Source organism: Mauremys mutica, chromosome 6 (assembly GCF_020497125.1).
Source record: "Mauremys mutica isolate MM-2020 ecotype Southern chromosome 6, ASM2049712v1, whole genome shotgun sequence".
Taxonomy (NCBI): Eukaryota; Metazoa; Chordata; order Testudines; family Geoemydidae; genus Mauremys; species Mauremys mutica.
The window spans coordinates 57,449,169-57,466,190 of NC_059077.1; the positions used below are offsets into that span (position 1 = coordinate 57,449,169).

At 43.7% G+C, this 17,022-nt stretch overlaps 1 protein-coding gene across 5 annotated transcripts in view; it reads right to left on the reverse strand.

Moving 5' to 3' along the window:
- Positions 1–17,022, reverse strand: part of MCTP1 (multiple C2 and transmembrane domain containing 1) — a 445,369-nt gene that overhangs the window by 56,454 nt on the left and 371,893 nt on the right. For 3 of the 5 annotated variants that reach the window (XM_045022331.1, XM_045022332.1, XM_045022334.1), the window contains one exon: positions 5,426–5,479. The exons of 1 other annotated variant lie outside the window; for it this stretch is intronic. In XM_045022331.1, the coding sequence (XP_044878266.1) occupies positions 5,426–5,479 (54 nt within the window). Of the gene's footprint in view, positions 1–3,153; positions 3,291–5,425; positions 5,480–17,022 lie in introns of those variants that run through there. One more of the 5 variants, XM_045022336.1, reaches the window with a different exon arrangement.

Consider the following 17,022-nt stretch of genomic DNA (forward strand, 5'->3'; position numbering starts at 1 on the left):
TAATTTAGGAGTCAAACAATTATTAGGCCTACATTCACATTAAGGTCCCAAGGGTGAGGCTAATAAATATTTCCCTTCTTTTGAGTCACAAAAGGGGTACTAGAGGCACATCGCTTATACTTCTTTCCATGAGTAGTCAGTACAAAAATAAACCCTTCCCTAGACAAAAAGGAATTTTAATCTGCTTAATCATCATAGGAAATAATATTAAAAAATAAAAAAAATTTGCAGGGGTAAAATTATGTCACATTTTGTAACAGCTAGCATAATTTATTTGATGTAATAGCTTATTGAATTACTTGAATTACTTAATAAATGAAGAATATTACCCATATTATATTAGTCACAGGTGAAAAAACTACATATATGGATGAGTGTGATCCTTTCAATAGTTTATGGACCCAAAGTTCCCCAGAGACTATCACACATGCACATAATATCCCACAAAGAATATATTGCGTTTATGAAATATGTCCAGGATACACAATACCAGAGGGGGCACTAATACCCGACAGAGGCATGGGTGAAATTTGCCTTTTTGGGAGGTGCTCATGCAAAGCTCCACATGCCTTGGGGTAGTTCTGGGGACCGGGGAGAGAAAGGACACATGGACTGGAGTGCCAGGGAGGCAAGCGCCAGGATTGTGGTTCAGTGTGGATGCAGTGGCCACAAAACCCCTGCGCAGGGGCCAGGGAAGGACATAAGTTGCTATTCCAGCCTATAGGCTGAAGCAGCAGAGGCAAAGGAACCCTGGTTTTGCCATACTGGCCTCTTTGTTAGAGGTAGTGGCTTTCATCATCCCTTCCCCTATGTAGGAAAACTACATAAAGCCCATTTACTTGCCCAATTTATGGTGATTTTTGAATATCACCCTAAATGAATAATTGGCAGAGAGCAATAAAAAGTTTCAGTTTTATTCTAGCCACATATTTATTCAGATTATTCAATCACATATATTAAATAAGTGTATGTGTCCTAACTAACTTTTCAGAGGACAGCAATATCATATACAGCTACAATTTTGGTTAGAGGCTCAAACACTCAATATGCTCAAACGCATATATTGTTTCTTGTTTAGGTGGTATACATGTACAGAATCTAAGATCAGAATCAAACCATAAGTGTGTCTGAAGATTTTTCCATTCAATTTTTTAAAAAAAAAATCCCCTTTCCATCTCCTCCCCTATTTTTTTTCCTACAGAGCATTTATTTTTATAGAAAATAACTGCCATGTTGACAGATTAGAATCTTTTTCTTTTATATCATATCACAGTTCTCTCCCTTCCCACCCCCAACCCCCATGATCTACTCAGGATGCACAGACATTCTTCTGAGGCAGGTTACAAACATGTTTGGGCTTGAAAACAAAGTTGGTATGTCCAGGCAGCTATGATTAAAAGCTTAAAAATATATTTTAACCCAATTATGTTTCATTATAATAGCATCAAGTTATCTCCATACATGATAATATTGACTTAGAACTACAGAGATTTTTCCAAACAAAGTACAAATGGTTAGAGAAAGAAGCTGAAGGTGCAAATGACCTGAATATTTTAATAAAGCCTTTTAACTAATATAGTTAAAATCCAGAGTTCACATATTTTTTCCTCTTACAAATCTGAATTATTACTACTATTTGGGGGTGTGATTCTGCAAAGTGCTGAGTGCCTCCTGCTAAATGCTGAGCTAGATGCTCATCACCTCACCCATCAGTCCCTGTGACTGCCTGGACCTGGTTAAAAGCGTAAGAGGCTATATGAAAAGCATGTCTAAAAACTTCTTAAGCCACAGAAAGAAATCTTAACTTCATTACTTAGATGACTAGATTACGCACATTAACCACAATATTATTACTACATAACACTGTAAAAAGCCATTTTATGGTTTGTTGGTAACTTGACACCAAGTAATTTAACTAACCCTTATTTGCAAAGATACTGTATTAACCACAGAGTCAGAGTTTGGAACAGGGTAAAAAAAAAAAGATCAAACTGTAAATTTGTGGTTGGCACAGGTTTATTGAAAAGTACAGAACATATGGAATGCAGAATGCAGTGTTATCTTATTGAAATATGAGTATTAAATTTATGACAAATGTCTGAACCAAACAGTAAACTGCAACAGCATTTCACTTCTTAAAAGCACACTAGTAAGTAATACTATTAAGAAAGTGGTGTCCCACTGTTGAACAGCAGATTGTAACTGATATAACATTAAGTATACTTGACGTTTTTAAGTATTAATCATATTTCAATTGAAAACAAATGTTAATGTCCTCTAGTTAAAAGAGTGTTAGGCATCACACAACCTTAAATCTTTAATCTTGCCTGTCCGATTATTTGTACTGCAAGGTGAAATAAAAATGTAAAATGGTAAATCCGGAACAAAACCAAAATAAGGTTTGAGGAAACAAGCAACAACCTAATTACAACTGTACCCTGCCAACCTTAATTAAACTCCACACAGGTACTTAAGGTCTTTATTAATAAAAAGATTTTACAAACTATTATTTTAGCTAATCATAAACATTTGGATAGTTATCAGTCTCAATTTATCACTTCTGTGATTCTGCAATTTATATAGGGATGTTAAAAACAGCCCTCCACCACACTTCCAATAACCTATTTCAGTGTGTGCCCACACGGACCTCATCAAGTAGCCAATGAGTTGCCCTTTCATTGTGAGTAAGTGACTAATATCTATACTGGCTCTAAAGAAAGACACTTTTCATAATCGCACAACAATCTGCTAAATGAAAACATATGGAAAGGCTTAGGCAAAGCCTGCCAGGGGTCTTTACTGAATGGAAAACAGGTGCTTTATTTTTGTGCCATGTAATACCCCATTTACCCGCAAGTCCAAAGGTTATAGGACTAATAGCTGCCTTGTGGTAATCAGGGAAAGCAAAGACACTGGCCATGGTTAAACATCTGGGACATATTTTACATACTTGCAACATATGCTTCAGGTTCAATTAAAGTGAGGCTTTGGCACATTTATTAATCTTTTTACTTTTATCCCATAAGAGGACCCATTGACCTGACTTTACTATTATACCATATGAGAAAACAGAAGTAATGACAGCTGGAGGTCAGTACCTGCCAGTACTCCAAAACGTGCATTTGTTTTCTCACCAAATTTCATGATGCACAAAACTTTAAGATTAGGAATCTATGAATTTAAAAAAGGAGTATAGCACTGTGCTCCTTCAATTCAGACACACCAATATTAAAAATCTTCATCATCATCTTCATCAGCAAACAGTACATGATACAACTTAAAGGAGGAAACTGGCAAAAAAAAAAAAAGCTTGTTATCTGATTTATAGTTTAGTATCTGAAATAAAATGTCCATTCTAAGAATAACTGTTTACACTGTACAGTACAAGCATTTTTTAAAATAAAAAATATGTATTTCATTTTCTTTTCCATTCAAGATGTGATTTTCATGATAGCATAGTGAATTATAAGAGCTCAAATAAAACTTACATATTAATGAAACAAGACTTTGAATTTATAGAAATCAACCTACATGCCTTTCATATAAGAAATGCACTGCTCTTAGGCATTAAATAAAGACTACCACTGAATTCACACAGTAATTTAAGCACTCACCTTCAGTCAACGTTGGTAACTATATCTGTAAGTGTGTTAGAACTCTGGTGTCAGTTTCAGACAGCTAAACACTAGATTACAATTGATACAGCTCCAGAGATTTGGTGTTATTTCTAACCTGGTATGTTCTGTTTGGCATCTACTTTAGTTAGACTGTAAAGGGCTTTTTAAAAAGGGTTATCATTTGTTTAATAACTCACCCCCCCTTCCCAACTAAATGGTAAATAGACTGACAAACTACAATTATTAAATTACTGTACTTTGTGAATTGATCAGAGTTATTAACATTTCCAGGAATACGCATACTGTACTACTAGGATGAAGCTCTTATAGTTGCTTTAATAATAAAGCAGCAACAAGCAGGGGAAAATGGCCATAAATGGATGGCAGATCAGTGTTTATCAGAAGAGAAATGATGATTCAGAGCTTGCATGTTGAGTTAAAATACAAGCTCTCTACACCTACATGATTGACCTTTGCAATAAATCATGTATTTTATTGCCAGAAGTGTATGCTCATATCATTTAGTGCTAAAAACTAGCACGTGTTTTGTAAAAAGGAGAATGTTATTACAGTGTTTGATTATTCCAAAATTATGTAGCTAATGATTTAAATGATGTACAGAAGAATTTCATATATCTTTCTGTCAATTCTAAAATGTTTGAACTAGCAATAGAATGAGGGAAATACTCTTTCTTTTTTATCCTCCCTCAAATCTTGGGTTAGCTAACAGAAAAATAATCATTCAGGGGATTAACTAATCACAGTGAATTTTCTGACATTTCAAATACTTGCTGCCAGCATACGAATTCTTACAATGGTATATAACTGTACATCTCTACTAGAAACAAAGGTCAAGGGCATAAATTAAGATACACTGTTTTTCTCCTCTCTTAAAAAAAGAATTCATTGCTCTATTATAACAGAACTAGGGAGAACATTTGTGAAGGTCAAAATTGTCTGTATTTAATTCAAAGCTGTTTTAAAATCTGTATTTTTTCTCTTTCATGTCTCATTTTTCGGTATGCAAATCCCAAAGGCAACAACAAGGCTGTTTTCACCGCACTTGTCTCTCCATCACTCCATTGTTTCAGTGAGGTCATTCTTATTTCCTCCCTCTGGTTTTTCCCTCTCCCCAGAGGACAACCAATCCAAGCTTGGCTCAATAAGATGTGAAAACGAGTTGTTATTTACTGTGGTTGCAATCCTCAACTCAACCAGCAGGCCAGGAATTGAACCATGTATTCTCAAAGGCTGAAAGATCCACAACAGTCTCCTAGCTTGCTGGGCCACAATGCCAGCTCCAAATCAAGCAGACGTCTATGAGAATTGTAATTATTTAAATATCATACAGAGTGCAGAACATATCAGCTATTCTTCTACCAAGTAATTCACTGAAAATTACAGATGGCAATATCCCATTTTCAACCAGTGTGGAGTTACTATTTTTACACCATTTCCCCCCCTAAAGTACAGCCCTATTTATAATACCCAAGACAGGACAAATGTTTGTCCTTCAGAAACAGTTGTCACCGCAGTTATCTTCACAAGAGCTATCAAGTTCCAGACAAGCTGAATTATTTTTGTTCCTGGCAGAAAAATATTTTACCCAGCTCTGGACAAAAAAAGAAGAGGATTTATAGTCCTCTATCCCTTCCTACAACATACAGTAGCATTGTTAGGATGATAAACAGCTCTGTCCAATTTTCTGGACTAAAACACTTCAACTCCTTCTTTAACTGTCTGTAAAAACAGTGTCATGTCTAAATTCTCCCATCCCCAGGTACCCAAGTGCTAGGAAAGATAATTACCTTGTCATCTCTGTCATCCTCTTCTTCCTCGTCCTCTAGCATGTCCTCCACTACCTACCGACAGAAACAGTAGTAGTTGTCATAATTTAAAAAGGAAGAGTTTTGTTCTGTCAATAGTAAACCTTTTGTAGATGAAAACTTTATTAACATTTGAAATAAATACACAGAAGGAAAATGTACAACTATAAAATCATTTGATCTAGAGATTCAAATTTAAGAAAGTGTTATAATTTTAATTGACCTACATTAGGGAATAAGATACTAAAAACCTCTACCTGTATAAAATGCTATCTTGACAATTTAAGTATTTAAAAGGTAATTCAAAATTCACTCTAGGATATTTTTAACTAAGGAATCCTTTTTACCAGCTCTAGTGGTGGCTATTAAATACAGTACAAGTGCTTACTTTGGATTTACAGCTAACCTGAGAAACATACAACATTTTGAACTTAATTTACATTGCTCATCAGGAGGGTTAAGAAGCTTTCAATCCCAAGAATAAATTCATGCTAGCTTGCTTCTTTATGGCAATGGCCTATGGGAGTGACCCAGGGTGCATGCTGTATTATCATCAGCATAGTGTTTCCTAATAGTGATTTTGAACTATTAGTATATCTAACATACTGCACATGCATCTCTCTCTTATTATGTATAACTGTACTACATGTGTGCCCATATCTGTCCATTTAAATATATTGTGGACAGGTAGATTGATATGTGAGAGAAAACCTACCACTTAAGGTTTTGTGTGTTAAAGGCACTGTACTCACATTAATAATTAAACTTCATCGTATTGTTGTGAGATAAGTAAATATTATACCCATTTTACACACCAAGAGAGAGAGAGTGACTTTCTCTAGGCGCTTGGAGAGTTAATGGCAGAACCAGACGTAGAACTCAGAAATTCCTGCTTAATAACCCCATGATCAAACGTCCAAACTATGGGCCAAATTCTCTGCTGGTGTAAATGGAAGTAGAGTTGTACCTCTTTATACCAAAAAATAATTTGTCTCTATATCTGTATAGATGCAAAAGTCAAGACACAGCTGTAGATACAAAAGGTGAAAATTCTGGTCTATTTTACTGTGAGTTATAAACTAAAATCATACCATACATCATTACAGAGGAAGAAGTTAAACCATAATTCTATATTATAAAGTATAATGACAAAAGAGGATGTCACATTAGAAACTTAAGGAACATATTCTTTGCTCTGCAGGAGGACACAGATACTCCCATCAGCCCTAAAGAAAACTACATATGTTTGCTCACCAGAGTTTCAGTTGCTATCGTATATTGAAGCAAGATTCCAATTTTGACCTGCAGTGCTGCAGAGGTACAAAACAGCCTCTAACACAGACTAAAAGCTAGCCCTTAATTTGTATGTCAAGTATATAAAGCATATTAAAACCAGGAAGTGATGTAAAATGTTGTCCAAGATATGAAATTTACAAGAGGATTCTATATTTTCAGTCAATAAATTACCACTAAAATAATAATGTAGAGACAAAAAAGTAAGTTCTTGCCCTAAGAATTTAATAATGTAAAGAACTAGATGGTGACCATATCCTGCGTGGGTACAGACGGTGAAAAGAAGGCACAAGAAGCCTTCTACCCTTTCAGCTCTCCATGCAGCGGCAGGATAAAACTGCAACCTCACACATCTGCACACACCTCTGGCCATGAAAGGGAACTCACTCCGCACCTTCTCAGGGGGTGTAGCAGTGAGTGAGCTTCCCCTTTATATCAAGGATCTTTGATAGCGAGCGTGCCTAAAGGAGGCATAGTGCCTATTGGAGATTCCAACTGCAGCCATACAGAGCCATCCCACCCCCACTCAATGCCTCTAAATTTGTCACACGTGCCATTTAAAATAATATGTTTAGACTATTTCTTTTTTAATCTTAGTCCAAAGAGCCAACAATAATTGACTGGATAAGCTATTTATGGCTTAGTGTGAATAGTGATCCTGAATTAGTGCAGGGGGATGTGCTAGATGACCTACAAAGTTCTTTCTTTTCCAGTTGTCTACAATATAAATACTAATGTATCTGCAAGATGTCCTATCCAGAGACCTAAAGGTACATTAGTTTGAGTTCTGAGACATGCTATATTAAGTCCTTGGCCAGTACTAAAACAAACACTGCTAATCCAAGGGATAAGCCATTGATCCAGTGACTGATATCTGATGAACCACCAGAGTAGAAATGAATGTGGTATGACACTGGACGGCTGAGATCCACAGCCTCCCTGTGGTATGTAGTATTTACTTTTAGATATTGTAAATCACAAAAAAATGGACCATGGACACATATCACTCTGGCCTGATCTGAGTGACCACTATCTTGTGACGCTCTGGACCTAGAAACAATATTTTATGCCACTAGAAGCAGCAGGGAATCCAAGTTTTCTGATATATAAAGTATTAAACTAACTCTAGTAGTTTGTGGGCTATTACTAAAACAATAAGTAAACTCATACAGTGCTTTCTAGCCATAGATCTCAAATCACTTAACAAAGGAAGGTAAAAATTATTACCCTGATAGGGAAATTGAGGCATAAAGAGATCAAACAACTTACCCTAGGTCATACTACAAGTAGGGTGACCGGACACCAAGTGTGAAAAATCGGGATGGGGGTAGGAGGTAATAGGAGCCTATATAAGAAAAAGACCCAAAAATCAGGACTGTCCCTATAAAATCTGGATATCTGGTCATCCTAACTACAAGTCCTTGGCAGACCTGGGAACAGAATCCAAGTAGCTAGAGTATCAGACCAGAAATGAAAGTGTGAGTACTGAGGGATTGCAGAAGCCCTATATTATATGTATGAAAATTTCATTTAAAATGTAAAGTTGAAATACAAGCTTTACCTGTGGGCGTGTGTCATATGTGTGCATTCGGTGCAAGGAGCTTCTGGCTGTCAGAGACCGCGTACGGGCTTTGGAGGCCAGGGTGGCGGAACTGGAGGAGCTAAGGGAGGCAGAGAGGTATGTTGATGAGGCTTTCCGGGACACTGTAGAATTGTCCTATCTCTGGTCAAACAGCCCCTGCGCTGTTGAGGAGGATGAAAGGCCCAGAGAAGGAGAGCAGTCAATGGAAGCAGAGGGAAACCTTCCCATAGTTGGGACCCTCCTTCCAGATGGTGTTAGGGTATCCTCTCGCACTGAGGTTACCTCTCCGGGGGGAGGGAACTCCAGTCACTAGGAAAAGGCAGGTGTTAGTAATGGGAGATTTGACCATTAGAAACATAGATAGCTGGGTTTGTGATGACCGGGACAACCGTATGGTGACTTGCCTGCCTGGTGCGAAGGTTGCGGATCTCTCAAGACATCTGGATAGACCTATGTAGTGCTGGGGCGCAGCACATGTAGGTACCAATGACATAGGGAAGGGTAGGAAAGACATCCTGGAGGCCAAATTTAGGCTGCTAGGGAAGAGACTGAAATCCAGGACCTCTATGGTGGCATTCTCAGAAATGCTCCCAGTTCCACGCGCAGGGCCAGGTAGGCAGGCAGAGCTTCAGAGTCTCAATGCGTAGATAAGACGATGGTGTAGAGAGGAGGGGTTCAGATTCATTAGGAACTGGGGAAACTTTTGGGATGGTGGGAGCCTATACAGGAGAGATGGGCTCCACCTAAACCAAAGTGGAATCAGACTGCTGGCACTTAACATTAAAAAGGTTGCAGAGCAGTTTTTAAACTAGGAGATGGGGGAAAGCCGACTGCTGCAGAGGAGCACGTGGATCAGACAGAGACTTCTCTTAGAGGAGAGTCTATTGATAGAGAATCTCCAGGTTCTCTATCAATAGACAGGAGCGGAGGATGGAAGAGGAGAATCTAGGGGCCAGATCAGACAAGAAACATTCACATAAAAAAATTGGACACATCAGAAAAGGGCAGACAAATAAACAGTGACAAGTGCTTGTACACAAATGCTAGAAGTCTAAATAATAAGATGGGTGAACTAGAGTGCCTTGTGATAAAGGAGGTTCTTCTTTGAGTGATTGCTCCTATGCATTCCAGTTAGGTATGCGTGCCGCGCGTGCACGGCTCTTCGGAAGATTTTTACCCTAGCAACTCCGGCGGGCCGGCTGGGCGCCCCCTGGAGTGGCGCCGCTATAGCGCAGGATATATACCCCAGCTGGCCCGTCCGCTCCTCAGTTCCTTCTTTCCGCCCGTGACGGCCGTTGGAACAGTGGAGCACAGCTCAGCTGACCTCCACTTCCCTAGCTACTCGTAGTTTTCTCTCGTTCTGTTTATAGTTGTAGTTAACTCTGTTTGTTTGTAGAATAGTATAGTGTATTTATTTTACAGGGGTTGGGATTTATCCCCTTCCCCTCACCCGGGGCCGGGTTCGATGCCTGGTCCACAGGGTTTTCTAATGCTCGGCCGGCCACAAGCCGCTGCCGACAAGAGATCTTCTCCTAAGTGCCTCGAGGGATCTTACCTCACAGATAAGTGCCGCATTTGTGAGGCCCTTAATCCGTGAACAAAAGGGAGCGGGGCTTTCGTTTTAAACAGCTCCTGAGGGAGGCAGCTCTGTCTACCGGTACCGATCCCCGGTGCCGCATCGAGCGACGTCAGTTACAGACGGAGACTCTACCAAGAGCTTTCAGCTCCTCCAGGGCCATCCAGCCACGCATCAGTCTCGTCCCGTGCGGACACTTCATATGCGTAGCACTCTGTTTTCCGATGTGCCCTCCAGAGTCTTCCAGGAGACCTATCAGTGGTCATTCTGGACGCCGTGGGTGTACTACCACGCCAGAGGCGTACCGGTGATCCCATCTCGCTCCGTTCCCTCCGAGCTCTGGGTGCCAGAGGTGACAATTAGTCGTCCCCGTCCAACCGGTAGAGAGCAACCCCCGGTTTGGCACCGGGCTCCCAGATCCCACCGGATCAGGAGGTCGTCCAGGAGCTCGAGCCCACACAGGACCCGCTTGTCCCGGGCCTTTCTTCTTCCTCCTCCCCAGATGAGGCGGGGGCAGGAACATATCCCTCCGGCCCTCCTCTAATCGAAATGCGACCAGCCCCTAAATCCAAAGAGGCTGGGCGTGTTGTTTTACTGGGCCATAAGATGTACCCGGAGGGGGCCCTGCAACTTCGTGTAGCGAACCAGCAAGCCCTGCTTATCCGCTACTGTGGGTGGCGGTGGGCAAATTTACAGAGTCGGTTCTTTGGAACTCCCGTCAAGAGTTCGATGCCCTCCTGCAGCAAAGGACGGAGCTGGAGAGAGCTTCCCTCCAGGCCTCGTTGGACGCAGCTGACTCCGCTGCCATGACTCTGGCCTCGGGTGTTGCCATGCGGCGCGTTTCAGGACTCCAGTTATCGAGCCTTCCCTCGCAGCTGCGGCACGCTATACAGATCTTGCCCTTCAGTGGCACAGGCCTGTTCTCTGACAACACTGGCCCTAGGCTGCAGAACCTAAAGGGCAGCAGGGTCACTTTGCTCTCTCTCTCTCTCTCGGCATGCACACGCTGGTAGTTCAGCGCCGACGTTTCCATCCCCAATAATTGGAGATATACCAATCTCCTAGAACTGGAAGGGACCTTGCCAGGTCATGGAGTCCAGCCCCCTGCCTTCACTAGCAGGACCAATTTTTGCCCCAGATCCCTAGGTGGCCCCCTCAAGGATTGAACTCACAACCCAGGGTTTAGCAGGCCAATGCTCAAACCACTGAGCTATCCCTCCCCCCAACCTCCACTCTTACCCTGCGCCTTGACAAGGTCAGGACATGGCCAGCGGGCGTGGCTTACACGGTCGTGGCCATCAATCCGCACCCCAAAGGAGCCAGAATTAGGGTCCTTCTGACCACCAATGGGGCAAAAACCTACCCATCCTCGCCCCTCCTAAGGACCCCTCTCACGAGCGATTCCTCTGGCAAGAGGTGCGTACGCTCCTCCTCATCGGAGCTATACAGGAAGTACCTAAGGGCGAAACCTATTCCCCTAAGCGAAGGGAGGTCTCAGACCTATCCTAGGCCTGCAGGAACTCAACAAGTCACGATGCAGATGAGTTCCGCATGGTACCCAGGGCGACCGTCATCCCATCCTGGGATCCCGGAGACTGGTACGCCGCCCTCGATATGAAGGGCGCGTGTTTTTCACGTTGCCATTTCTCTTCCACACAGAAGGTACCCTCGGTTTGGGGCCTACCATTGTTATTCCCAGTATACGGCCCTCCCGGTTGGCCTCTATACAGCCCAGGGGTATTCAAGGTGCATGGCTGTAGTCGCCGCCTTTCTTCGCCACCGTCTGATACACGTTCTCCGTGTCTAGACGAGTGGCTCATTCGAAGAACCCCCGGGCCCAAAGTACCAGTCATGTGGGCACCGACACGAACCTATTCCTGTGTCTAGGCCTGATGATCAATAGTAAAATCCACTCTGATTCCCATACAGGGAAGGGAATTCATTGGGGCCGTCTTGGACTCCAGACTCGCCAGAGCCTGCTTTCCTCAGTCTTGGTTTCAGGCGAGGGTAACAATTGTACAAGGTCTACGGACCTTCCCGCCAACTTGGGCTCGCTCTTGCCTCGGTTTCCTGAGTCACATGGCTGTCTACACGTTTGCAACTAAACATACCAGGCTTTGCCTCTGTTCACTTCAATCGTGGCTCACCTAGGGGTGCCACCCGGGCAGAGATGGCATACTCGTGGTCGTCTCGTTTCCCCCAAGCAGCCTAGGCTCCCGACCGGGAGTCGGCGTCCTCCCCGGTGTATCCGGGGATGCTGTTTCATTCACCCCTCGGGGTCCCTCATGACAGACAGCCCATCTCTCGGCTGGGTGCGCACCAGGTGTAGTTTCGCACTCACGGCCTTCAGTCAGCGCAAGAGCTTGCCTGACACATCCATGTCCGAGAGCTGAGAGCAGTCCGCCTTGTGTACCAGGCGATTCAGCTGGCGGATCGTCTCAGCAGATCCTTCCTGTCTCACAAGTGGTGGTTTCCTCCCGTCTTTATCTATTCCGTTTTCCAGAAGTGGGTGTTCCCCCGCATAGCCCTCCTCGCTTTCGCGAGAACGGAAAGAGAGAGAGAAATTCTCCTCGTTCCAAGGCCTCTCCCCAGGCTCGGTCTTGGAGGATTTTCCTGAGGCGATGGATCAGCCATCTGCCGTACGCTGTCCACTGTCCCCGCTGGTTCACAAGGTCCTGCTCAAACTCCGCAGGGACAGAGCGCCCCTGATCGGGTTCGCTCCAGTGTAACCTGGGCAGCACTGGCACACCATGTTGCTACACCTGTCGGTAGCAACCCTCTTGGCACAGACCCCATGATGCGGGATCACGGCAACCTTCACCACCTGGTCTTGTAATCCCTGCACCTCACAGCAGGACTCCTGCGTGGCTAAACCGACCCGAGTTACGTTGTTCGGCCTCGGTTCTACGGGATTCTCCGGGGTGGTAGAAAATCGTCCATTCGGTTAAAGTATCTGGCTGAGTGGAAGCGTTTCTCATGCTGCTCCGAAACACGCAATGTTTCTCCCGCAGAGATCCCGCTCCATTCCATCTGGTTCCTCAGGGCTTGGAGCGTTTATACCCCCCCCGCCAGTGGGGCCCCGCCATAAACCTGGCTCTTCAATCTGGTTCTACCCAGTTTTATGACTGCCCTATTCGAGCCAATGTCAACATGCTCATTGATATAACTGTCCTGCAAGGCAGTTTCCTGTAGTCTTTCCTGCGGCCACACGAGTCTCCGAGCTTCAGACTCTCACAATAGGCCCAAGGTATACTGTGTTCCTCAAGGACAAGGGCAGTTATTACCACGTCCGACCTGCCTCCCCAAGGAGGTGTCGGCCTTTTATATCCACCAGGATATCTTCCTTCCGGTCTTCTTTCCGAAGCCACTCTCTGTGCAAGGAGAGCAACGGTTGCCCTCCTTCGACATCCGTAGGGCGTCCGCAATCTATATCTAGCGGACAGAGCCCTCTCGTAACGCCCCCAAAACCTTCATTGTACCGGCATACCGGACGAAGGGCATACCTGTCTCCTCCTAGAGGATTTCATCTTCAATGACGTTGTGCATCTGCACCTCTTCTGTTTCGGCCCATGTGCCATAGAGCCACCTTGCTGCACATTCCGCCAGGGCTCACGCTTCTCAGCTGCCTTCCTGGCTCGCATTCCCTTTCGGGGGATGTGTTGTACACCTACCTGGTCCTCGGTCCACACCTTTGCCTCATTGGCCCAAGAGTCCAGAGCTGATGCAGCCTCTGGCTTAGCGGTTGCGTTCTGCAACATCTAACTCCGACCCCACCACCTACGTAAGGCTTGGGAATCACCTAACTGGAATGCATAGGAGCAATCACTCGAAGAAGAAAAGACGGTTACTCACCGTAGTAACTGTTGTTCTTCGAGATGTGTTGCTCCTATCCATTCCAGACCCGCCCTCCTTCCCCACTGTCGGAGTAGCCGGCAAGAAGGAACTGAGGAGCGGGCGGGCCGGCTGGGGTATATATCCTGCGCTATAGCGGCGCCACTCCAGGGGGCGCCCAGCCGGCCCGCTGGAGTTGCTAGGGTAAAAATCTTCCGAAGAGCCGTGCACGCGCGGCGCGCACATCTAACTGGAATGGATAGGAGCAACACATCTCGAAGAACAACAGTTACTACGGTGAGTAACCGTCTTATATTGATATAATAGGCATCACAGAAACCTAGTGGACTGAGGACAATCAATGGGACACAATCATTCCGGGGTATAAAATATATCGGAAGGACAGAACAGGTCGTGCTGAGGGGGGGGGCACTATATGTGAAAGAAAATGTAGAATCAAATGAAGTAAAAATCTTAAGTGAATCCACATGTTCCATAGAATCTCTCTGAATAGTAATTTCATGCTCTAATAAGAATAACATTAGGGATCTATTATCGACCATCTGATCAGGATAGTGATAGTGATGATGAAATGCTAAGGGAAATTAGAGAAGCTATCAAAATTAAGGACTCAATAATAGTGGGGGATTTCAATTATCCCCATATTGACTGGGAAAATGTCACCTCAGGATGAAATGCAGAGACAAAACTTCTCAATACTTTAAATGACTGCTTCTTGGAGCAGCTGGTACGGGAACCCGCAAGGGGAGAGGCAACTCTCGACTTAGTCCTGAGTGGAGCGCAGGAGCTGGTCCAAGAAGTAACTATAACAGGACCGCTTGGAAATAGTGACCATAATCAGGGGCGGCTCTAGGCACCAGCAAACCAAGCTGTTGCCTAGGGCGGCCAAATGTAGGGGGCGGCAGGCTGGGCCGGTGGACCTGCCGCAGTCATGCCTGCGGGAGGTCCACCGGAGCCGCGGACGAGCGGACCTGCCGCAGGCATGACTGCGGAGGGGGCGCTCGTCCCGCGGCTCGGCTGGACCACCCGCAGGCATGACTGCGGCAGCTCAAGCGGAGCCGCCGGACCCGCGAACCGTCCGCAGCCGTGCCCGCGGGAGGTCCGCTCGTCCCGGGGCTCCGGTGGACCTGCCGCGGGAGCTCAACCGGAGCCACGGGAAGAGGGGACCCGCCGCGGGACCGAGGAAGGGCGGCGCAGCACACCGCGCTGCTTGGGGCAGCCTATTTTCTAGAGCCGCCCCTGACCATAATATAACAACATTTAACATCCCTGTGGTGGGAAGAACATCTCAGCAGCCAAACACTGTGGTATTTAATTTAAAAAAAGGGGGACTATGCAAAGATGAGGGGGTTAAACAGAAATTAAAAGGTACAGTGACTAAAGTGAAATCCCTGCAAGCTGCATGGACGCTTTTTAAAGACAACATAATAGAGGCCCAACTTAAATGTATGCCCCAAATTAAGAAACACAGTCAAAAGAACTAAAAAAGAGCCACTATAGCTTAACAACCATGTAAAAGAAGCAGTGAGAGATAAAAAGGCATCTTTTAAAAAGTGGAAGTCAAATCCTAGTGAGGTAAATAGAAAGGAGCATAAACACTGCCAAATTAAGTGTAAAAATATAATAAGAAAAGACAAAGAGGAGTTTGAAGAACAGCTAGCCAAAAAATCAAAAGGTAATAAAATGTTTTTTAAGTACATCAGAAGCAGGAAGCCTGCTAAACAACCAGTGGGGCCCCTGGATGATCGAGATACAAAAGGAGCACTTAGAGATGATAAAGTCATTGCGGAGAAACTAAACAAATTCTTTGCTTCAGTCTTCACGGCTGAGGATGTTCAAGAGATTCCCAAACCTGAGCCAGCTTTTGTAGGTGACAAATCTGAGGAACTGTCACAGATTGAAGTGTCACTAGAGGTGGTTTTGGAATTAATTGATAAACGTAACATTAACAAGTCACCGGGACCAGATGGCATTCACCTAGGAGTTCTGAAAGAACTCAAATGTGAAGTTGCGGAACTATTAACTAGGGTTTGTAACCTGTCCTTTAAATCGGCTTCTGTACCCAATGACTGGAAGATAGCTAATGTAACGCCAATATTTAAAAAGGGCTCTAGAGGTGATCCCATCAATTACAGACCAGTAAGTCTAACTTAAGTACCAGGCAAATTAGTTGAAACAGTAGTAAAGAATAAAATTGTCAGACACCTAGAAGAACATAAATTGTTGGGCAAAAGTCAACATGGTTTCTCTAAAGGGAAATCATGTCTTACTAATCGATTAGAGTTCTTTGAAGGGATCAACAAACATGTGGACAAGGGGGATCCAGTGGACATAGTGTACTTAGATTTCCAGAAAGCCTTTGACAAGGTCCCTCACCAAAGGCTCTTACATAAATTAAGTTGTCATGGGATAAAAGGGAAGGTCCTTTTATGGATTGAGAACTGGTTAAAAGACAGGGAACAAAGGGTAGAAATAAAAGGTAAATTCTCAGAATGGAGAGGGGTAACTAGTGGTGTTCCCCAAGGGTCTGTCCTAGGACCAATCCTATTCAACTTATTCATAAATGATTTGGAGAAAGGGGTAAAAAGTGAGGTAGCAAAGTTTGAATATGATACTGAACTGCTCAAGATAGTTAGGACCAAAGCAGACTGTGAAGAACTTCAAAAAGATCTCACAAAATTAAGTGATTGGGCAACAAAATGGCAAATGAAATTTAATGTGGATAAATGTAAAGTAATGCATATTGGAAAAAATAACCCCAACTATACATACAATATGATGGGGGCTAATTTAGCTACAACAAATCAGGAAAAAGATATTGGAGTCATTGTGGATAGTTCTCTGAAGATGTCCATGCAGTGTGCAGAGGCAGTCAAAAAAGCAAACAAGATGTTAAGAATAATTAAAAAGGGGATAGAGACTAAGACGAAGAATATATTATTGCCCTTATAAAAATTGATGGTACGCCCACATCTTGAATACTGTGTACAGATGTGGTCTCCTCATCTCAAAAAAGATATACTGGCACTAGAAAAGGTTCAGAGAAGGCCACCTAAAATGATTAGGGGGGTTGGAACGGGTTCCCTATGAGGAGAGATTAAAGAGGCTAGGACTTTTCAGCTTGGAAAAGAGGAGACTAAGGGGGGAATATGATAGAAGTGTATAAAATCATGAGTGATGTGGAGAAAGTAGATAAGAAAAAGTTATTTACTTGTTCCCATAATACAAAAACTAGGGGCCACCAAATGAAATTAATGGGCAGCAGGTTTAAAACAA